The sequence below is a fragment of the Erpetoichthys calabaricus genome, chromosome 2 (assembly GCF_900747795.2).
Source record: "Erpetoichthys calabaricus chromosome 2, fErpCal1.3, whole genome shotgun sequence".
In the NCBI taxonomy this organism is placed as follows: Eukaryota; Metazoa; Chordata; class Cladistia; order Polypteriformes; family Polypteridae; genus Erpetoichthys; species Erpetoichthys calabaricus.
The window spans coordinates 73,394,635-73,418,996 of NC_041395.2; the positions used below are offsets into that span (position 1 = coordinate 73,394,635).

General features: G+C 37.1%; 1 protein-coding gene across 1 annotated transcript in view; it reads left to right on the forward strand.

Annotated features, from left to right (window-relative positions):
* Positions 1–24,362, forward strand: part of parvaa (parvin, alpha a) — a 199,033-nt gene that overhangs the window by 149,242 nt on the left and 25,429 nt on the right. The window contains exons 10-11 of the mRNA XM_028793917.2: positions 10,233–10,301; positions 15,884–15,985. Of these exons, the coding sequence (XP_028649750.1) occupies positions 10,233–10,301; positions 15,884–15,985 (171 nt within the window). The remainder of the gene's footprint in view (positions 1–10,232; positions 10,302–15,883; positions 15,986–24,362) is intronic.

Here is a 24,362-nt window from a genome sequence, read left to right on the forward strand (position 1 = left end):
CCTTTTTTTTTTTTCATAACCTCTTTAACACACTACTTCTCCGCTGCGAAGCGCGGGTATTTTGCTAGTCTATATATATAATGGAGAGTTGGGATCCAAGAGACTGTGTTTGTGGAGGGATGGAGAGTTAAGGTGGTTTTTGGAGTCACGTAATCATCTCTCCTCCCATTCACCTCATTTCATTCACTTCATTTCGCTCCGAGCTGAGCTCCGCAGCTGACGCGGTCTTGCCGTTCTTTTCCCATAGTGTTTAGTCCTTTCTCCTTTACTGATTTACTGTTTAGTAGACGTGGTGCTTACTGAATAGTATTTTTTCCTTTAGTGTTTCTACTTAGCGTTTCTTAGTGTTTAGTGGACGCGGTGTGCGAAAGGAGAGTTGGGATCCGAGAGACTGTGTTTCTGGAGGGATGGAGAGTTAAGGCAGATGGGGGAGTCACGTGATCATCTCCCCTCCCATTCACCTGATTTCATTCACTTCATTTCGCTGCGAGCTGAGCTCCGCAGCTGATGCAGTCTTGCCATTCTTTTTCCATAGTGTTTAGTCGTTTCTCCATTACTGATTTACTGTTTAGTAGATGCGCTACTTACTGAATAGTATTTTTTCCTTTAGTGTTTCTTCTTAGTGTTTAGTAGACACGGTGTGCCAGTGTTCCCGGTGGTGTTGCGGTTTACTGTTACTTTCTACTTCGTTTTTGTACTTTAGTGTTTAGTAGACTTTTACTTTATCTCATTTAGTGTTGTTCCCGGTTTTTTACTGTTAGTGTCTACTTAGTGTTTGTGTTTAGTGTTATGGAAGGAGTGATCTTACCACTGTCAAATTTTGCAATGAATGAGTTGGTAAATAATGATTATTCATCAACAGATCACATGAGCAAATTCAACAAAATTTTAGCTGCACATACAATTTTCCAACCTCAAGAGGTTTTGCTAATGTGGACTCCTGACATACCTATAATGCCCATTCCACAAAATGCAAAACATATTCAAATATTACCTTCTGCAGCTACTGAATGAGTGACTCACTGGGTGTGTACCTATTATGATGGTGCTGTAATTCATGTCTATGACAGTTTAAACGCTGATAAAAAAATTCAACCTCACTGAGGAGCAGCTTCGTTTCCTTCATGCTTTGTTTCCTTACAAACCTCCCATAGTTTATGAAGACGCACAGCAACAATTAAAACATACAGATTCTGGTGTATTCTCAATTGCATTTGCTGTGTGTATTTCTTTAGGTATTGACCCAAATGATCAAGTTTTTACTATTCCTTCAATGCGAAATCACTTACAAATAATTTTTGTTATTCGACAATTGCTTCCATTCCCTGTCGAAAGTAGCCGACGGGCGACACCAGTTACAAGTATTCAGTGCGTTCAAAGACTTGTACGAAGTACGGCCACTAACACAGTCACTCATAAAAGGGGAGATGACTCGGTGCAGGAAATGGGTATTGAAACTACCTTAGAAGACATGCAATCAACGAGGCAATTAAACGGATCTCAAGAGAGGTCTTCTAGGTTGGACAAAAAAGAGCTTGGCTGCCAAAACCATATATATATAATATACATACACACACACACACACACACACATATATATACACGCATCTATACTAATAAAAGGCAAAGCCCTCACTGACTCACTCATCACTAACTCTCCAACTTCCCGTGTAGGTAGAAGGCTGACATTTGGCAGGCTCATTCCTTACAGCTTACTTACAAAAGTTAAGCAGGTTTCATTTCAAAATTCTACACGTAACAGTCATAACGGTCGACAACGTCTGCCATGTTAAACTTTCTTATTTATGGCCCCATCTTCACGAAATTTGGTAGGCGGCTTCCCTGCGCTAACCGAAACCGATGTACATACTTATTCGGTGGCATGACACCACTGTCGGCCGCCATATTGAACTTTACAATGGTCTTTGTTACTTAATGGGCCCATCTTCAAGAAATTTGGTACGTGGGTTCCCAACGCTAACTGAATCCTACTTACGTACATATATACGTCCATAGCCTGCAGCTCGGTCCACACTCTGAATCCTCCAGGGCACTCCTGAGTATAATTTAATTTTGAAGGTTGGGGCACCAATACTGAGAAACTTACAGCCACCGAAATTTTGGAACTGCACGAGAATTCAGGTCACATGCCTGCAAAAGGACCTAATTGAGGCAACTATTTTTACTGGCGGTGGCTCAGGGGAGAGAGTTTTTATTCCTCGCATCCCCGTTATACCCTCTGATCTCCCATTTCAATTCAAACGCCTACAATTTCCAGTAAGGCTCTGCTTCGTAATGACAATTAATATGTCTCAGAGACAGACCCTACAAAAGGTTGGCATTGATTTGAGGCAAGATTGCTTTTCACATGGCCAACTATACGTTGCATGCTGAAGAGTAAGCTCAGCACACAGCTTGGTCATATTACAACCGGAGGGCCAAACTGACAACGTGGTATACAAAGAGATCCTTAACAAATAATTATTGGTATATTTTCCCTCCGTTTTTTATTTAAAATTTTAAAGCAGTACTTCGCTGCTGCGAAGCGCAGGTATTTTGCTAGTCTGAGAACAAAATTTAAATCTGATGGTTTCATACACAACAAGAGAAAAAGTTTATGATATAATAGAACCCAATAGTGACCAATGCAACAAACCATGTGAAAAACCTCCACGGAAAAAAGAAGAAAATTCCCACATTTCTCATGTTGCATAATCCACATTTATGTTAGGAGTTGTATGCTCAAAACATTTCAAACACATACATTGTTTGCTAAAATGTTCTTAATAGTTACTTCCAGAAAATAAAAAAAAATATTTATCATAAACAGGAAAAGCATTCCCATAGTACTGTGCTTTTGAATTGAAGGCAGGACTCTTAACCAAAGAATGAGGGGAAAAGGCAGCTCGTCAAAGCATTGAATTTTTGGATCAAGTATTCCTTTAATGCTGTCTTTACCCTTTCATTTCACTTGATATACTTTTTCAATCTTCTTTTTCATCATTATGAAACATTGGGTTTGTTTGATAAGCATGAAAACATTAAGATTTCAGATCTCTGTTACGTCATTTTATTGAGAATTTTGGTTTATTTAGTGACATAATAAAATATAACTATTTTACATAAGTGATTTCTGGCCCATGTGTCTGTGCTAGATGTTCCAGACCATTTTGGATAAAACAAGCTTTACAGTTCAGTAGGTTGGTCTCCTTGAGTCCTTTATTTATGGCTGTGACATATATTGGGGTGAGCAGTAATTCAATTCCTTTGGTAAAGCATTTCCTTATAACAGCTGGAGTTAAAACAGTAGAATGATCTGAAGGTGAAATTTATGTCTTTGTTTCTGTCTACTCATTCAAATCACAATTATGGAGCCTTGCTACCTGAGGAAAAAAGAGTGAAGAAAATTTCACTCAATTAAGAGTACAGAGTGTGTTGTTTAAAAATATTCGAGTAAGGCTAGTTCTTCTTAATGGAGGTGTTTACAAATAATAATAATAATTCTTTACATTGATATAGCACTTTTCTCACTACTTAAAGAGCATTTTACATAGTGAATGGGGAACCACTTCAACCACCACTAATGTGCAGCATCCACCTGGATGATGTGACAGCAGGCATTTTGCGCCAATACACTCACCACGTATGAGCTATTAGGTGGTGAAGGCATGACAGAGATAACCAATTAGAGACAGGGAATAGTTACGGAGCCATAAAGGACAAATTAACCAGGACATTGGGATTCACTATACTCATTTGCACCAAAGGGAAGTGAAAATGTAGGAGTATTTATGCTGTAATAGTCACTTTGCAATGTATGGAAAATTGTATCTCACTTCCTTAGTTATTCTCTTTCTGTGTTTTTGTGCTATCTGTGCCAAAGGACTTTGGTTTGGTTTTAATGGTCAATTACCAATTATAAGTCATCAGTGTAAAGATATTTCAAAAGCAAAATGGAAAAAAAGCGTAAAACTGTGCTGAGAATCAGAAATAGCAGCTTCAGTATCTGTCTTCACACTGAGTGTCTCTTGATTTCAACCTATTTTATTTTACAAGGAAGGGAGCATTGTTTAACAGAAACAGTGTCTAATTCCCCCTTCCTTTTTGTCTGGTAAACAGCACAGCGCACAAGACTAGAAAAGAGCTTCTCACTATCACATAGTTTAAACATTTCTTTATGTTGAAGAAATTAGTTTTTTGTCCACATTTGTCTGATGCATCAACCAAGTTTCAACCAATGGATGAATCTGAGGCAAGGTTGTAATTGAACTCCACTAACTGCTGCCATAATCTGCTGAGCTGACATTTTTGAGTTAAGCACAGTTTGCTGTGTTGTCCCTTTTCTTTCTGGTGCAAGATCATGACTGTTTAGCTAAAAAAAAGGGAACAAAAATCATATTTTCATTATTTTCTTTGGTTTTCCTTTAGCAATAAAATTAAGGCACTACACTTGGTCACAATAATTGTACTGTACTTCATATAGTACCGGTCCTTTTTTTCCAATACACAAAGAAATCCATGTTTACATAATTTAAAAATAAAACCGTGTTTTAGAAAAGATCATGTGTGCTCAGATATCCACCTTCTACAAAATGTTACATGATTTTAGGCATTTGGTAGTAGTTTAGTTGCATTTCTTTAAAAATGGCTGACCATGTCTAATTTTTTTTTCTTTTATACTATTGATTTTGTATCATCAAATGAATAGACAAGAGTCTGAAAAATGTTTGGGGCAGCCTCCCATATACTTGAAACCTGGCTGAAAAATAATAAATTAGATTCACAATTGTGTACATATTTGAACGAGGACTGAACTGACGTGAAGGAGGTAAAAATGGCAGTTTTATGGAAAGGCAGAGGAAGTGACATCATCAGGGTCGAGACCAGAAGTGACGTCATCAGGCTCAAGGGGAAATTCTCGTAACTGGTCTGCAGAAGAAAGAGAGAAAGGATTAGTGCACTCCGTCACACCCTGGTCTGGCGTGGATTTACCCTCATTTGAGCCCTTTAGCTGCCTCTCATGTGCATGTGTGTGACAGAATACAAAGTAATAGAATATTCATTTAGGCGGCATGGTGGTGCAGTGGTAGTGCTGCTGCCTCGCAGTAAGGAGACCTGGGTTCGCTTCCCGAAAAACCACTTTGCCACCATAGTGCCAAAATATAACCCTACATCCATTCATTTTCTAACACACTTATTTAGTTCATGGTCTCAGTGGACCTGAGCCTATCCTGGCGACACTGGATGCAAGATGGATGCCAGCTGTGGATGGAGTGATAGTCTATTACAGGGTGCAATCAATCATGCACACAGCTTCAATCATTGTAGAAAGATATCTGGAATACCCAGATGAAGACCCACACAGACAAAAGCAGCACTTGTACATTTCACACAGATTGTTTCTGGGCTTGGATTTGAACCCAGGACTTTGAAGTTGTGAAGCATCACTTCATTATCATTTCACCTTAGAACTGATATCAGTTAATTTTTATAAAGAACAATTCCATTTACAAATCCAGAACACATCTACAAATATAATGGCATTATATACAGTATGTGATTCAGTTGGCTGACATTTAGTGATCTTATCTTGTACATACTGCAAGACAAGAGAGTCACAGAGACACAGCACCTGCACAGCACAAAAGGTCACAGTACTCACAGATGTAAGCTCTGACTCTGATGGACAAGATAATACAGAGCATGCATCTAGTGCACAAATCAGGCTCACAACCTGCCTATTAATACACATAATGTGGGCACCTGGTGCAGTTCAGCACTGTTCTGCATTTATACAGTAAACTAGCTGTGTTACCCAGCTTCCCTCAGGAAATGTTACAAGTCAACAGCCCTCATTTATATTGCCATTGGTTAATCAAATGTATCAGAAGTACTATGTAACTAAGTACTTTTCTGTATACATTTGTATTTTTTTTTTTTTTTTTACCAGGTGCTAATTTTATTAGTTCAGTTGAGCTGCTTACTGTTGAACATGCTACATACAGTCCTTAGTGGTGCTGGTATGAAAGAGAGTGCAGTAGAATTTTGTATTAAAGAATGTCACAACCGGGGTATGTGGTAATGTTACAAAGGTGATTTAAAGTTGAGTCAAAGCTACAGACTGCTACAACTATCAACACTATATTAGCATTAAAGCCTAAAATTAGTACTGTCTCAATATACAGTGAGTTTCAGTAAATGTCTACCAAAAAAATAAAGTTGCTAAATACTTTTACTTACTCAAAAGCACCATCATGTTCTCTTCTTATCATTTTCAGAAGTATAGCACCTCAGAAGGTGCTAGAGAAAAAGCAGCCCAAATTCCCATGTAATATATTGTTCTAAAAATATTTTAAGAGCCTATTGTCCTAAATATACCATCTTGCCAAACTTCAGCTTTTTTAGCTTATAGATAGATAGGTAGATAGATATAGAAGGTTGTAGGTGGACAGTTGCTTTTAAAAGAAAATTGTACTTTCAGGTGGAGTGTTATGGGGTACAGACATATCCTTTATCATCTTTTCACAATGGAATAGTCACATGAAGCATAAATCACACAATACAAACTTGGAGAATACTTGCAGGATCATTATTTACTACATACTGTGACAGATTTGGGAATTTTAGTGTAAACATACTCCTATTTAGATGCCAGGCAAACAGATTACATTGTTTTTCCAATACAGCTGTTGCAAGGGAGTATGATCAGCTGCTAGGGTGAACTGCAATCTCCAGAAATAGTAACACAAACCTTCAAACACCCATTTAATCAGCAAACAATCTATTTCTATAGTCAAATAATTTCCTCCCACAGGAGCAGTTTTCTGCTCACATATACTGGATTGGATGTTCCTCTTTGTCAAAAATTTGTGCAAACACAACCACAAGGTCATAATACTTCTCACTTAGGGATTTTTTTTTTTTTGTGCAGGAAAGTTTTTTGAGAATGGGATGTGAATTTGGTATTTTTTTTTTTATATTTCATCCTTTTCTATTTTTGTTTCATCTTGTTACAATGGAGAGAGGAGTGACTCCAGCAGCAAATTAAAATACAATTTGCTTATAATAGCCAGCTAACCAAAGGAAATTATGGGCTTGTCTATGTCTCTGAGGATTAAAAAAATTCAAGTACTGCCCCCTACCTTGCACTTTTGTGGCTCTATTAGTCCCCTGCAAATGGAGTTACCAAAATAATGGATTTCAGACATTCCCATTTTACTTTTTTTGGATTTATGTTAACCCTGCTTCCTTGTCAAACAAAGCCTATAGAAGGTGGAAGTGTATCTTCCAGTCATTGCAGGATATGACTATGTCATTAAGGGTGTGCCCCTGAATTTTCTGAATGTGGTCTAAAATTTGGTCCAGTTGACATGTCAGAGAAGCTCTATATAGCCTCACAACTAATCTTCTAGTTATGACACTTGCCAGTGTCCTTTTATGAAATCTAACATGCGCCATAGAATATACATCAAACTTCAAAACTTTGCCTTAAATCAATACAAGATCTGACACTGCTATCAACCTTGAGTATCATGGCAAAAGGGCTGCACCAGTCAGTCTTTGATTCCCTCCTTACATGCAGCCCTAGAATTTGTTTCACTTCTTTAATTGTGGCATGCTCTTCTTCAAAAAACCTGCATGTACAAACATGGATTATTTGCTGCTATTATCTTACGTGAGCCTTACTAGGGTAAGGAGAAAAAACGGCATCTTATTTTAACTCACTAATGCATGCTTTAAGCTCATGCTTTTTCTGTTTTGTTAGATTTGCCCACATTGGTATCATCATTCCATTCCATTGTTGTGTCACTGCCTATTTTACTATACAAAGTTACAGTTTCATGCCACTTTTTAACAAATTAACGTGCAAATATTATACCTTTTTATGTCTAGAATTTTAAAAGGGTTCTCAATGAACACAAAATCTTCTCTACTCTGCTGAATTCTCATTATTTCATCCTTTGATCATTGTTTTGCTTTTGTTTGTCTTGTTGAGTCTGCATATGTTCTATTCAAAAAAGCATACAATAAGAAAGGGGGATTGCACACTGCTCTGTTGTTTTAATTGCTTGTTTTTTTATTCATTTAAAATGCTCAGCTAAGCCATTTGTCTGTGGCTGCTATTCACTATAATATTTTTATATGAATAATCTTACATAATTCTTTAAGTAATGCTAAGAGAATGAGAAAATCCTACACTTGGAATGGGGGTACCCTGCAGGTTTAACAGTTGTTCTGAAAGCAATTTACCCAGAGGTACCAGCTTAAGTATAGGGTCTAGAAATATTGGAATACAGTGATCCCTCGCTATATCGCGCTTCGCCTTTCGCGGCTTCACTCCATCGCGGATTTTATATGTAAGCATATTTAAATATATATCGCGGATTTTTCGCTGCTTCGCGGGTTTCTGCGGACAATGGGTCTTTTAATTTCTGGTACATGCTTCCTCAGTTGGTTTGCCCAGTTGATTTCATACAAGGGACGCTATTGGCAGATGGCTGAGAAGCTACCCAGCTTACTTCTCTCTCTCTCTCTCTCTCTCTCTCTCTCTCTCTCTTGCGCTGACGTAGGGGGGTGTGAGCAGGGGGGCTGTGTGCAGCTGCTTCCTGTAGGACATGCTGCACGGTGCTTCGCATACTTAAAAGCTCAAAGGGCACGTATTGATTTTTGACTTTGTTTTTCTGTGGCTCTCTCTCTCTCTCTTCCTGCTCCTGACAGAGGGGGTGTGAGCTGCCGCCTTCAACAGCTTTGTACCGGCGGTGCTTCGCATACTTAAAAGCCAAAAAGCCCTATTGATTTTTTTTTTGACTGCTTGCTTTGCACTCCTTTGAAAAGGAAGATATGTTTGCATTCTTTTAATTGTGAGACAGAACTGTCATCTCTGTCTTGTCATGGAGCACAGTTTAAACTTTTGAAAAAGAGACAAATGTTTGTTTGCAGTGTTTGAATAACATTCCTGTCTCTCTACAACCTCCTGTGTTTCTGCGCAAATCTGTGACCCAAGCATGACATTCTAAAAATAACCATATAAACATACGGTTTCTACTTCGCGGATTTTCCTATTTCGCAGGTGGCTCTGGAACGCAACCCCCGCGATGGAGGAGGGATTACTGTAGATCGAAATACTTCCAGGTCTGTATGGGGAAGATTGAAAGAAAGTGAAAGTTGAAGTTGTAAGAAGGAGCCATGTTGCCTTTATAGGGTGATGAAGAAAGACTGGGACCAGTACTTTAGCCTGTTATATAATGCAGGAGAAGCGGATTAGAGTTGTCCATTTAAGATAGTCAGTCCAAGAAGCTGTCTTGAGACCTGGAGATTTATCAATTTTGGGCACTACTTTGGACACTAGTGGGGACTCTGTTGTAAAGCAAAAGAAGGTCACCCCTTTGCTCAATCCTAGAAATTATTACCTCAATCCAATTTTCATAATGGGAGTTGAACTTTGCAATTTGTAATGCAAAACAGTTAGAGTACACTACTTTATAAGGAATGTGCCCTATATCTCCATCAGTATACAGTATTCCATCTGTATATTTTCTGTACTTGGCCATTTAAATTTCATTCCCATAGGAAGACAGAACCTATCCCAGCAACCAGGAGGCAAAGTTCTCTGGATGTAATGGTAGTCCATCAGAGGGCACACTTATTGCCAACATTCTCAAATTTGTCATTTAGCCTCACATGCACATCTCTAATGGGAGAAAGCAGCTAGAGTATTTAGAGAATTCTACACAGACATGTTGAGCTCAAGCAAACTGCACACATGCAGAGCCTGAGTCAGTAATCAAATCCTGGTCTCTGCAGCTACTGTATGTGGCAGAAATAAAATGCTCCATTTTAATACTTATACCTGGATATCAATGTACACAGTGTATGTATCCTTTTGTTATGATGTAAAATTATATTCTTTTTATAGTCTTCGGTAATTTATTCTGAAAGTATTTTTCCCTCTTCCCCCCATATTTCTGATTGCTTCAAAAACTGCATAAAATTTCTGGATTTCATTCACTGTTGCTTCTATACAATTGAAGCACTCAAAAATTGATTTAGAATTAGCTTTTTTCAATTATCAGGTTTTGGCACAGTCAGAAAGATCATGACAGAGAATACATATTTTAGACTACAGAAATGTGATCAATTCATGAGAATTATAAATAATAATTTGTAATTGATAACGTACCATCTTACTATTAAATTTTTGTTTTGTAATTTCTGGTGTTTCTTTTTTTACAGACTCTGATTACATTTGTTAACAAGCATTTGAACAAACTTAATCTAGAAGTAACTGAGCTGGACACTCAGGTAAGGAAAATATTGGAAACAATCTAACAGGGACAGTTTCAGACACTCAAGGGTTGATGTCTTCTGTTTCGCTCATTTCTGCAAGAACAAACAAGGGTTACAAAAAGAGTGGATGCAGTAGTAATTTGGCAAAGGAGCTTAAATTATTACTACAAAATCACTGGTTCAAGTACACCTTACTGTTAAGAGTGTAGTAAAAGTTGTTTATCCTTCTGATGAGAACTGATGTGAATGCTGTGAAGGGTGTTTTCTTCATTGAAGTGAATATAGTCAGGAGTTTGCATGTTCTCCCCGTGTGTGCGTGGGTTTCCTCCGGGTGCTCCGGTTTCCTCCCACAGTCCAAAGACATGCAGGTTAGGTGGAGTGGCAATTCTAAATTGGCCCTAGTGTGTGCTTGGTGTGTGGGTGTGTTTGTGTGTGTCCTGTGGTGGGTTGGCACCCTGCCCGGGATTGGTTCCTGCCTTGTGCCCTGTGTTGGCTGGGATTGGCTCCAACAGACCCCTGTGACCCTGTGTTCGGATTCAGCGGGTTGGACAATGGATGGATGGATGGATGGATAATGTTCATGATATAACTACCAATTATATTAAATTAGATAAATCTAACCTCTGGCAAAGAACAAAACATAAATTATTTAACAATAATATATTCTAAGGTTGTATGTCATTTAATAATGTAGTTTATGTTTTCATTTTTCTTATTAATATATGTAAGCCTTTTGTAGTTTAACAGTTAGGTAATATTTAGATGACTGAAATTATTGGTTGTAATCACATTTTAAATAATCAAAAAGAGCACATTTCACATTTTTAATGAAAAGACAAAAATTATTCTGGAGCCTTTAATTTTTTTTTTTCTTACATCCTTTGTTCTTAAATGTATGCTTATTTGTAACTGATATTTTTTATGGAACCTAAATTAAGAACTATTATCATTAATAATCACAATAAACCAAATAATAATGCTATATCATATAATATCATGTGCCACATCCATGTCCTGCTGTGGCCAAAAACTAATTTGAATTGCCTTGTAATTGCTGACCAGATTTTGCCTGAGGAAGTCTGTATGTGCTGCATAAATACGTCTTTCTTTAGTATGTGGTTATACAAAAAGAATATGCAATGGTTCAGTTTTAATTTGATTATAGCCTGTGACATTAATGAAACGTAAAATATGACACAGGGAATATGTGAATGCAGTCTTTTTTCTCTCCTGCTTATTTGATCTGATCATCATTACCTTGTTTGTCTGCTTTAGTTACATAAACTGTTCCTCTTTAATAGAAAGAAAACATCCCTCTAGCTGTTTTTTCTCTGAAAAAATACCAAGAACTATTTTATGTGTTGCTCTGATCATTCAGACAAAGTAGCATTACCAGTGTTCAGAAAAATAATCCAGTACAGAAAGAAAAGCTCTAAAAGGTGATAATAACAGATCATTGTTAAAATAGGCCGCATAATATGTGACCTTAAAGTAACTACCTTCATTATTTTCCAGTACTGTATATGTTTTTACATTTCTTTCCAATTATAATTCTTCACTTACTTGCTAATCTTTGCCACTCTCCTATTCTCATAATGGCATGTAAGAAGTACAAAGAAAGCATACTTATATGAGGTAGGACACAGCTCAGTGCCAGGGCACATATTCTTCTAAACATCAGGCAAGAAAAAACATTTATTAATGTATCAGAGGAAAAAAGAGAGATAACTTAGATAAAGCTAAAGTCTGTTTTCACTCTTTCAGAGTCCTTGATTCAAATCTAGGCCTGTGGAATTTATGTTCTCCTTGAGAGTGAAAGGGTTGTCTTTCTAAATCCCAAACACATACAGATTTGGATGATGGGCAGCGCTGCATAGGTTGTCTTTCTGGATTGATTGGTGTCAATTTTACTGTGCTGTAACTTCCTATTGTGCCCAGTGCAGACAGTATTATATCTGTCCCCCATCAACTTCTTCTTCTTTTGGCTGCTCCCGTCAGGGGTTGCCACAGTGGATCATCTTTTTCCATATCTTTCTGTCCTCCGCATCTTGTTCTGTTACACCCATCACCTGCATGTCCTCTTTCACCACATCCATAAACCTCCTCTTAGGCCTTCCTCTTTTCCTCTTACCTGACAGCTCTATCCTTAACATCCTTCTCCCAATATACCCAGCATCTCTCCTCTGCACATGTCCAAACCAACGCAATCTCACCTCTCTGACTTTGTCTCCCATCCGTCCAACTTGAGCTGACCCTCTAATGTACACATTTCTAATCCTATCCATCCTTGTCACACCCAGTGCAAATCTTAGCCTCTTTAACTCTGCTACCTCCAGCTCTGTCTCCTGCTTTCTGGTCAGTGCTACCGTCTCCAACCCATATAACATAGCTGGTCTTCCCTTTCACTCTTGCTGATACCCATCTGTCACAAAATACTCCTGACACACTTCTCCACCCATTCCACCCGGCCTGCACACTCTTTTTCACCTCTCTTCCACAATCCCCATTACTCTGTACTGTTGATCCCAAGTATTTAAACTCATCCACCTTCACCAGCTCTACTCCTTGCATCCTCACCATTCCACTGACCTCCCTCTCTTCATTCCTATCCTCTCCAGGGTCTCCTCAACCTGCTCCCTACTATCGCTACAGATCACAATGTCATCAGCAAACATCATAGACCACTGGGACTCCTGTCTAATCTCATCTGTCAACCTGTCCATCACCATTGCAAATATGAAAGGGCTCAGAGCCGATCCCTTATGTAATCCCACCTCCACCTTGAATGCATCCATCACTCCTACCACAGATCTCACTACGGTCACACTCTCCTCGTACATATCCTGTACAACTCTTACGTACTTCTCTGCCACTCCCGACTTCTTCATACAATTCCACAGCTCCACTTGAGGCACCCTGTCATAAACTTTCTCCAGGTCCACAAAGATACAATGCAACTCCTTCTGGCCTTCTCTATACTTCTCCATCAACATCCTCAGAGCAAACATCACATCTGTGGTGCTCTTTCTTGGCATGAAACCATACTGCTGCTCACTAATCATCACCTCACTTCTTAACCGAGCATCCACTACTCTTTCCCATAACTTCATGCTGTGGCTCACAAATTTTTTCCCCCTGTAGTTACTACAGTCCTGCACATCCCCCTTATTCTTAAATATCGGCACCAGTACACTTTCTCCACTCCTCAGGCATCGTCTCACTTTCCAAGATTCCATTAAACAATCTGGTTAAAAACTCCACTGCCATCTGTCCCCCATTAACTATTTGTTTAAAATTATGAAAAAAGGAATGCAAATTCTTTGTTGTAAAATACAGTTTACTCTGCTTTTTGTTGTGTTAGTTCATATTTCTGCAGGACTAAGTGTACAGTTAGATTAAAATGCAAAAATAGTGTAGTCAGTTTTCAAAACTATAATATAAGCAAAACTACAATTTCTGGACCTTTTTTAGCAATGAGATGCAAGATATTAAAATATTCTTTCCAACGATTATTTTTGGGCTTAATTACTTAATAAAATTATTGGTGAAAAGCAAGAAGGCAGCCTCTTAAGAACTTCATCATTCCTTGAAATGAACAGGCTTTCAGCATCATCTAGGCTAGGATAAAGCTTTTGTAGATGGGTAGTAATCTATCCAGAGAAGAGTGCATGTACAGCCAGGAAGGGCACAAAATAAAAACAAAAGTCAGAGTTGAAAGAGCTAACCAGGCATCACAAAGTAAAAATAAGAATAATTAGTAATAATAGTATTTTATTAATTAATTAAAAGAAATAAAGGGCATGTGAAAATGACAAACTAGGAAAACGGCCCAAAAATCATGTGTGTGAGCAGTCACATACGAGCAGTCACATACAAGCAATGTGAACTGTCAAATTGAGCTAATACCTTCTTTTGACTTTTTTCATTTGAGTCATTTTCCATTGATGGTTTCTGTTCTAACTGCAGGTCAGTAGCTGCTGTGTGCTGGTAAATGCAAGTGAACATCACACAACAAGAGCACTGGGCATTTTTTGGAAGTCTGTATGTCTGGACACAATGTGAACAGTGGAGACACATTTTAATGCCAATTGTAAATATAATCCAGCTAAATTATGTACAGTACAAGTATTGTACATGCATATTCTGAAATCTTTTTTCATTGATTTTCGTTCTCCCTAAATACAATCTATAAAGAAACAAAAAGCGTAATGTTTCTTAAACTTTCAAAACATTGTATATATTTTAAAAAGAGTGCTTTGTAAAAAAATTTTTCAAATAATCAAGTAAAGTTATTATTAATTTGAATCTGTTTTGTGCAGAGACTGTTCATCAGTAACAGGTTATTTCTTGTGTGGTCATCTTTTCAGATTGGATTATTTAAGAGTTTGTCTGTAAACTCCTCTTAAATAAAAACATGTATCCTATAAAGTAAAGTGATAACTATCTCTAATGAGACATAATCGACTTCATTCATATTCAATTACAACAATCAATTTTACTGGCACAAGCCAACCTATATCTGATGTGCCGAGGAAAAGAGTATTGAATGTCATCTCTTTTGATATGCAAATTCAACCATTTTCCAGTTAATTTGAAAAGATTCACGCATGACTTGCTGAGTCTTTATTAGATTACAGTACTGGACTGAAAAACATTGATTCTAAAGGCAGTGGACTGCTCCGGTCTGCAAGCAGCAGCTGAGTCCCAAAGCAGATGTTTGAGTATTCATGCTAAACATCTATCAACCTTATACAGTAATGCCATTCTAAAATGTAGCTAGGACTTTTTTATATTTTTATTTGACTTTCTAAAACATGTAAAATTAAAAATACAATTCACATTATTTTTGAAGAATTTAACTTTATTATTTTGCTGCTTTCATTATAATTTTGACTTTATTTCTTCATAAACACACTGTCTTTTTGTAAACATAAATCACAAGAAAGTCTAAACCGAAAGTAACGATTTTGCAGTTGTTGGCATGTAATTGTGACCTGCAGTCTTTATCCATTAAAGCAATTAAATGGTGTGTAAGTTGAGAGAAGAAAAAATCCCTTTGGCACATCTGTGCTGAAGAAAAATCTTTAGAACTCCAAGACTACTCAATTAGTCAATCATCTTCGGATATGGCACACTTGACAGAGTAAGCAAGAACACATTTCCCAAAATGCATGCTCATTCAATACATGAAAATGTACAAGGAATTCAACATAAAAGCTTACAGCATATATGGGAGTAAATTAACAGGTTGAGATGACAATACAAATTAACTAACATTCAGATTGGTTAATATGGTTAAAGGTATAGCTAATAAATTGATTTTCCTTTTTTGTGTCCCATTTTCATAAGGTTGAAGGAATTGTGAAGACGAGACATTTTAGTGAATGTGGGATAGAAATATCTATAGAAAACACAAGTGTGTAGGTCTGTGCTGATTGTTTTAAAATTATTATTTAATTTAAAACTTAAATATTTAGGACCATGCTGCTGGTTTTAACAATGGCTTCTTACCTACTTCTATGTTATAATCTTTAACTTCATACAGTATTTGTGTGGATGCTACCTAATTCTACAAAATCGTCTCTTTTCTTTTGTAGTTTGCTGATGGTGTCTACCTGGTCCTACTCATGGGTCTGCTGGAGGGTTATTTTGTTCCACTGTATAACTTCTTTCTCACTCCAGAGAACTTTGAACAGAAGGTAGGCAGTACTATTCACAAATTTAAACAGATAGACAATAACATGCAACTGTATAATGTTTATCATTTGCAAAAACCCAAGATGATCCATGGCTACTAATTACTAGCACTGGCTATTCACTACGTCATGCCTGTAGTCTCTAAATAATGGTGACAAATGAATGACAAACCTGAGAAATTTGGCTGCATATTTATCTGATATTTAATTGCTGATTCAAGTGGATTCTGTAGTGTTCAGTCGTTAGTATTGCTGCATTAGTTTCAAACCTCTTTATTCATATCCCAGCCTCGTCACCACCTGTGGATTTTAACATCCACAGTTAAAAAATATACCATATATGTTAGTTTAATTAGAAACTCCACAATGGCCCAGTGTGACTGAGTGTGGGTGATGTATCAGTGTGTCCAGTGGTGGACTGTTGCCTTGTGCAGGTCTGTAGCTAATAGTATGACTTCCTTCTGTTTGGAATTTGCATACTACTGTCATGCTTGTGTAGGTTTCTTGTGATAGTCCAAATGCATTCTGTTAAGACTGAATAGCCAAGTCTGATTTTACAGTGGGAAATATATGTAGCCTTGTGAATTACAAGACGCATGTGCCTGATTTTCAATGTCATGAGGCAAGTCTACCCCATGTTAGCTGATGTTTTGTCTTGGTAGAGTAATATATATTGCTCTACTTTCCCCTATTGTTAATATGTAGCCTTAGAATGCCTAATCTCACAGATTTACCACTGTTTATAAGGTATTATTGTATATAACTTATCCCCACCTTCCCTTCTATATCTGTAGCCTTAGGCAATTAGATGTAGTAAAAGACAAGCAGAAATTAAGTTACAGTTTAAACAATGTATTAGTATTATTGATAATATTCATAAATAATAACAAAATGCAAAGTATATTTGAATATTGGCAACCATACAACCTGATTAAATGATGATATGTAGTTCAGGTGGCACACAGACTTCTGGTTACTTAAATGTCTCTAGTTAAGGCATCATTGATGCTCAGCTTTCAGCCACATGTCTGTTCAAAATGGCTGCTGAGCTGTGCTGTTCATTGTGTTCTCTTCAGATTAGCAAGAGAGATGCTTCTTCAACATATGTTGGTTGGTAAGAGAGAGATACTGAGGTTAAACACATACATTTATAGATGTTCTGTCCAACCCCGAGAGCCAATAGCACATCATGGTACTTAAAGGCTTCTGAGACAAGCCAATTCCAAACAGCCATACTTCAGACCAATGGGGGAAATAGAACATCTTAACACCTGCCCCCAACCCATATGTTAAAGTACACCTTAGCCCATTTGCGGGGGTAGAAATGACTTTAGCAAGGAAACGCTTGCCAAACTGGTTTAAAACACACATCCCCCAAATCCTGTCGTAAAATTCAAACAGACCCATTCCTAAGGGGGGTTAAACACTAAATTACACTGCTTTGTCTAAATTACAAATAAAGATATACAGTACAAAATATTCATCAAGTTATATGTAAAATCTCACATCACAACAGCTGATTTGTGCTTTCTGTTATGTAATGTTTGTGCTATGGTAAACATAAAGGATGAAAATATCAAAGCATTTCTCTTGGCATTAGTTCATGCCTTGCACCCATAGTTTATGTAATTGACGTTTTTGAGATGGTAGTAAAGGTGTGACAACCTGCTACAAATGTATTATTTAGTAGTGAAAATTAGAGTGTGTTAAATCTCCAAACATAGGCTCGCCATCTCCATTGTAACCTAAAGTCAGCCTTCATTTGTGTCTTGATCTGTGCAGTGCCTCGGCATCTACAGTACATGACAGGCATTCACACAGGAGAATGTGAGTTGCAAAGACATCACATTTGATATACAATAACAATAAACGATGGTCCAATTTCCTAAACCCCACAAACATTAGGACTGACACTATGCAATGCCAAATAGTATAAGCCTTTGAACAAAAACCTTTTTTGAATTCTTGTCTGTTTTAAATTGCTTTTTGGTCATTCTTTCAGTCATTTATTTTGTTCAAGGCTATTGCCATTTATGTGTAAGGTCTGAATTGTTTGGAGGGCATGGTTTGTGTTTAATAAAAAATTACAAGGAAAATATGTTTTCATGTCTAGACAAAAGAAAGTTTGCCTTGTGCAGCCTTGCCAGCACAATGTCAGGCAGTCAAGAAATGCTGTTTCCTTTTACTTTACTTCTCAGAACACAAGTAAGAAGTTAAGGGAATCTTGGGTTGACCTATTTACGCTATAATTACTGTATCTTGTGATATTCAAAGTTCATTTGTAGTGCAATGGTTTATCTGACAGCAAGTTTTCTTTTAAATGACAAAATACCTCTTGTTGATTGTTTTAGGGGTGCTACAGAGGCACTGTTATTTTTGTGGCATGGCTTTATTTCCTGGGTCTCTGTCAGTGTGGACATTCAATGTTTTCCCTGTGTTCACTTGGCCCATTATTCATGAATGTAACAGACTGGGTTGATGCTTGCCTTATCCTCCTTACTGCTAGGATATGATCCTGCACTGGCAAAATTGGCAAAACAAGTTTTTAAGATGGTTGAATGGATAATAGTCTTTGTGGAAAAATGACACCTTGACTCTCATCTTTGTATCTTCTTGGAGTCTAATGTAGAACATCATCTTTTAGAGCGTCATCCTAGGCCAGCACATTATTGCCTAAAACAATCGACAATGTATTCATCAGCATCGCATTTAATAAGTCTCTAGAACCCAGCAAATTAATTGTATAATAATGATACAAAATATTAGTAATGTGATGTGCCTCGTAGTTTCAGGGATTTATCTGAATCCTAAAAGTACTTGCCTTATCCTGTTTGGAAATTCACATGCACCTTAAGTCTGTAGATTTCTGACAAAGTCAGGTTGTTGTACTGAATTGAAAATTTGACAGTAGAATTTCTTAATGTTCAACATATTAAACCTACATATTTCCTACTGGACACTCCTATGGGTATTGCTACAGTTTTACAGCTTTAGGAAACTGGAACCAAATTCTGACTGTCTGTGTGAAGTTTGCATGTTATCCTCTATGTCTCACTCTGTTTTTACTAATCTCATGTACTGAATTTATGAGTTAGGTGAATTATTAATTAAAATCAATTTTCTAACCTGCCTGTTTCTATCAGAGGAGCCGGTGCACCTGTCCTTGTAGAGCTGGGTACAAGACAAAAACTCTGGTAGGCACCAGTTAATCACAAGGCACACTCAAACACACACATCCACACCCAGTATGATATGGCACATCTTTGAGGTGTGGGAAATAAGTGGAAAACACCAACAGAAAGACACCCCACACACTGGGAGAATGTGCAGACTTCAGAAAGACGGTGCCTTCTCTGGGCTAAGTGTGGAACCCAGGACCTCCATTCTTTGGAGGGTTGAGGCATCAGCATGTAAGACTGAGTTAGTTAATAATCTGAAACTTTGTGTTTGTCTGTCCATGAGTGTGCCTGATGCTGTTGGGACAGGTTCTGCCTTCCCGTCACCCTAAACGTGGATAAAATTGGTTCTGTAAATAGTGACTATTTCCAGCTTCAACACTGAACCATAGAGTCAGAATATTTGCAGAAATTGTAGATTGTTAGATACTACATGCTGTTAAAAAAATCTGAAACGTTTTGATATTTAAGCAAAATGAGGTTATTCAGTCTACCAGGCATGCATAGTTTGTTAATAACTACAGTATAAACTGTCCCAATATTTCATACAGGTAACTTTTCAAAGCTGACTGGGTTTTTACTTCACACTACATGGATTTGGCAGTTTGTTCCTGATTCACAGAACCCCCTTGTATAAAGGAATGTTTTCTAGTTTCCATTAATGAAATCAGTTTTCCCTACTTTCCACCTTTTGAGTATATGATTCACTATTTAATCAAATCCATTTAAACAGATTAATTTTATCAGTGCCACTGAGAATTTTTCAGACCTGGAAAAGGATTCATTCAAGGCAATACATGTTTAATTCCCTTAGCCAGTCACAGTAGGCTATATCCTCTAGTTCTCCAGATCTGGTCTCACAAAAATGCTTTGTATATATTGCTAATATAAAGCATGCATGTGCTTCATTTTTCTTTTTCTTTTAGTCAGATCTTTATTATGATTTTGAAATCATTTTGAAAGTTAAGGAGAGAAGTAAGGAATTGTTATGGGCTTTTGAAATTGAACTGTTAAAAGCAGTGAGCACTGGCTATCATGATTGTTTTAAACTGCTATGGATTGTTAAGCTCAGCTACAATTTGTTCATTTACTTGAAATGGAATATTTAGAAAATAACATCACCCATGACAAATGTAATCGTCTTACTCATTTTTCAGAGTCTTGTAAGAGCAGCTAAATCTGGCCTCTGATAAATCCTCTACTTTTAATTAAGTTGATGCTTATTTTTTAGATATTTGGACTGCCCATTTTCTTTATGAATGATTTAACTTGTATGGATTGAGACTAAGGTGACCTGTTTCTTGACTATGGCAACTAATCCCTTCTGAGCAATATCACCACAGTGTTAGATTTCATGCTGATCATGTGGGTGAAAATATGCCTACAGCTGTGGACTTCATTTTCACACCTGCTCATCCCACTGCACTCCTCATAATAGTCAATATTAGAGCATCAGAGCTTTAGCAGTGCCATTTAAGCACCTTTATGATATATTAGAACATAAAAAAACAGGGAAGTCTTTTGAGAGTCCATCAGCATCATGTCTCTTTCAGGTTGGAAGCATTTAAACTCTCACTATGAGTCAAAACTGATAAATGTCTAAATTGAAAAAAAAATGCTGCCTATCCAATTAGAATATTTTTGTCTTGGTTTCATGTGTTTGGCATTGCTGTTTCTCCTAGAGGGTTGAAAGAAAATATTTTTATCATTATACATTTAAAGAGATTAAATGGCGGACTGTTGCCTCATAGCTTTTGTTCAATTATCTTTCAGGAGGAGGAAGAGAAGGTTAGGTTGATTTATGACTTTTATTTGCCTTAGGATTGGTTCCTGCCTGGTATAGATAGCCTCTGATTCCCCACCTTCATGAGAAATCGGTAGCTGAAAATGGAAGGATAGATAGAAATAAAAGACCTGAATCAGAACTCCCCTTGTGTTACATTTTCCAGGATTTTCTAATGTAGGTTCAGATATTAATGAGTACATTAACAACATCCTGAAACATGTAGGAAGTAAAAAGCAAATATTTTGCTGTAACAAAAACAAAATCCTAATATATCCTACTACATACATCTGTTATACATCTCTTTACTATGGTAGACATTTCCAAAATTAAGGCTTCAAGTTCAGAACAAAAATGTTTTTCTGTTTTTTTATGAATTTGTGATAGCAGTGACCTGTAGCATAAAAAGTGAGTGCAGCACAGGACCAAACCCTGAAAGGTTGTGGTGGCAGGCAGTCCAGCAAAAGGCAGACTTAAACAACACCCAAAAACTGCAACTGTAGTCACTAAGTAATCCAATATGTTACATTTTTGGACTGTAGAAGTAAAACTGGAGTTCAGAAATGAAAAACAACGCAGACATTGGAAGATAGGTGCCAATTCTACACAGACAGTGACCAGGCTGTCAGTCAAAGCCAGTCTCATGGAGCTCTGAATCAGCAATGCTAACCACTGTGCCACTGTGGTTCTCACTATACAAGCAGGATTCCAGTCATGTCTTTTCCATATTTTATCTTTTATCTTATCGTATTTGATCATTAATCTCAGTGTATCTTTTTTTGTAACTTGTAGCTTTACCTGTAAAAAGTGACATAATTAAAGACTTTGATTTTAAAATAACAATACAGACTGCATGAAATTTAAGATGGCCAGATATGGCCAGTGAGCTGTATCTTCACAATAGCTACTGTAGCTTAAAGAATGACAGTCTAAATAGCAGAGCATGGTATTGCATTTGGCTGCTTACAAATCTAAGGCCTATGGCATTTGGGATTTAGCAACCATTATGTTTTTGTTACATTCCAGAGTGTCACTAATTGTGAAAAAGTTTTGCTAACAAAAAAAAAAAATTGTTCTTTTGACATCTGACTTGAGGTGAATCGCTGTGCTGAAGTTTTCAGATGCAGGCTATTGCCAAAAGCACTTTGGAGGCCTTGTCTACTTACGGAGAGTGTTGAATGCTAGTAAAGCAGACTTTGTGTCGGGAAGCATAGTGTACTTATGATCTGAATGCACAGCAGCTTTTCTCATGAACCAGGAAAATAAATAAAAAATCCAGTCACTTCCTTCTAGGGCATAGGGGCAAGTTTTTCACCGTGCCTATTCAGCCAAAACACAGTTATTACTGCACCACTCAGATATGCACTACAATTCACCAGGGACAACGCTAAGGCCGACTGAGCTCCTCTTTAAGATTAGTGTAAACATTGTAATGTCTGCTTTTTGTAGCACTGCACAAAGTGTTTACCCAAGCAGATTCTCTTGAGCAGACTAATCCATATAAAGGCAGTGCAATCTGTTTATCCACTATCTTTTTCAATAGAGTAGTTCTATTTAAACTAAAAAAAAATATCACAAATAAACATTGGTATGTTTTACACAATTACAGGCATGCATTTAATTTTATTTCCAGAGTGAAATAGTGAAATCCCTTTGGAAGTTGTACCAGGCATATTAATGGTCATTTAGGAGCTGTCAAATTTGAGTTTGATGGGAAAACATTCATGACACTGTATAACATTGATCCTACAGTATGCTTTAAGTCAAGGCAGTGTCTGCAGATAGGCTTAATTCTTACAGTTTGGGAGTGCATGCTGCATTTCTTTTATATAATGACTGCCTTGCTATCTGAGTTATAAGAAAAAGAAAAGTAGAGGAGGGGAAGGAGGAGATAATATTATACTCACTCTTCAACATTTTGGAATAGCGAAACCATTTACTATGCTAGAATAGCTTTTACATGTTTGTCATGGTGAGGAAGTCATTCTTAAACTGTTCATCCATCTACTTTGTAAACCCACTTGTTCTTGTTACACAGTCACAGTGCACTGGAACCTAGCCCTATAGCAATGGATATGGTGCAGAAACAAACCCTGGACAAGATGCCACACTGCAGGGCACGCTCATACTCTCAGCCACACTCAACTCATTCTGAAGCCAATTGAAATCATAATTCAACCTACATGCACACCATATCTAAGGAATGTAGGAGAAAGACACATGAATATGAGTATAATATGCAAATTATACTTAGACAAGGATTTAACCAGTATTCAAGCACAGGCTCCTAGAGTTGTGAAGCAGCTGGTCTAACCATTCAGCTGCTTATCTTAGTTTTGTTTAATTTGATTTGATATTATTATGTGTGCTTGCTTCCATTTTTTATTGTCAAAGTATTGCTAGTCAGTTTTCACATGTTAACTTTTGCTCTCTTTTAATATCTATTTATGAGATTCTGTTAATAAATAGTGTGATTTGCCACAACAAAAGAAAATTTAGATAAAAGCACCAATAATGTACTTCTGTGCTTAGTGAAAACAGCTATTGCTGTTTCATTCTCTATACACATAATTGTTTATTCTCACACTTATCATTGTGGTGACTTTCCTGCTAGGAAGGAAAGGGACAGTCTTCATTATGGTTCAATAAATCAGGTAAAAAAATTATTTGTAACATATTTTTATCTTAATCATATTATAAGTGAATGCGTAGTTTTGATGAGGAATTTCATGCAGTTACATGGTAGAAGGTAGATCCAAGAAGAACGTCCAAGTATAATGTTAGTTACTCTGCTTGAAAACTGTGGGCTTTTTAATTTATCCTTGTCTCTCCCTGTTTCTGTTAAGGTTTAGTAATGTTCCTATAGTGTTTTGAGTGTTTTCTTTGGACTCATATTTAGAGAGTTCCTTTGCCCTGGATGAAAGCAGCGATATATATATAATAAGGCAGATAGTAGATTTAGTGTAATCCTGTGGAAAACCAGAGTAGACCAGAGCAGTCAGAAGAAAAAGTAGTCCATGAAGCATTGCTCTGTCAAGAGACAGTATGCACCAATCAGTAAAGGGTGGTGTATTGTGGATGAACTAAAGATATCTGACAGCAGTTGCAGAAAGTCCAGAGACACCAGTGGGTTGTGACCTTTGTATACCCAGTTGAATAAGAGAATACAGAGTGGTAGGGGTGAGCTACATTGTATAAGCAAAATTATACATTATGATTTTTACAAACTCTTGTACAGTAATCGTATATATTAAATTATAGATATAAAAATATCTAAAAATGTCTAAAATGAAGTCCTTTTTAATTTATATCAAAACAATTACTGGAGTCTTTTTTAAATTTCAAATCAAACCATATTGCTTTTATTATATTTGAACAGTTATGTGAGCTGCAGTTAGACAAATCAGAGAACAAATTTACC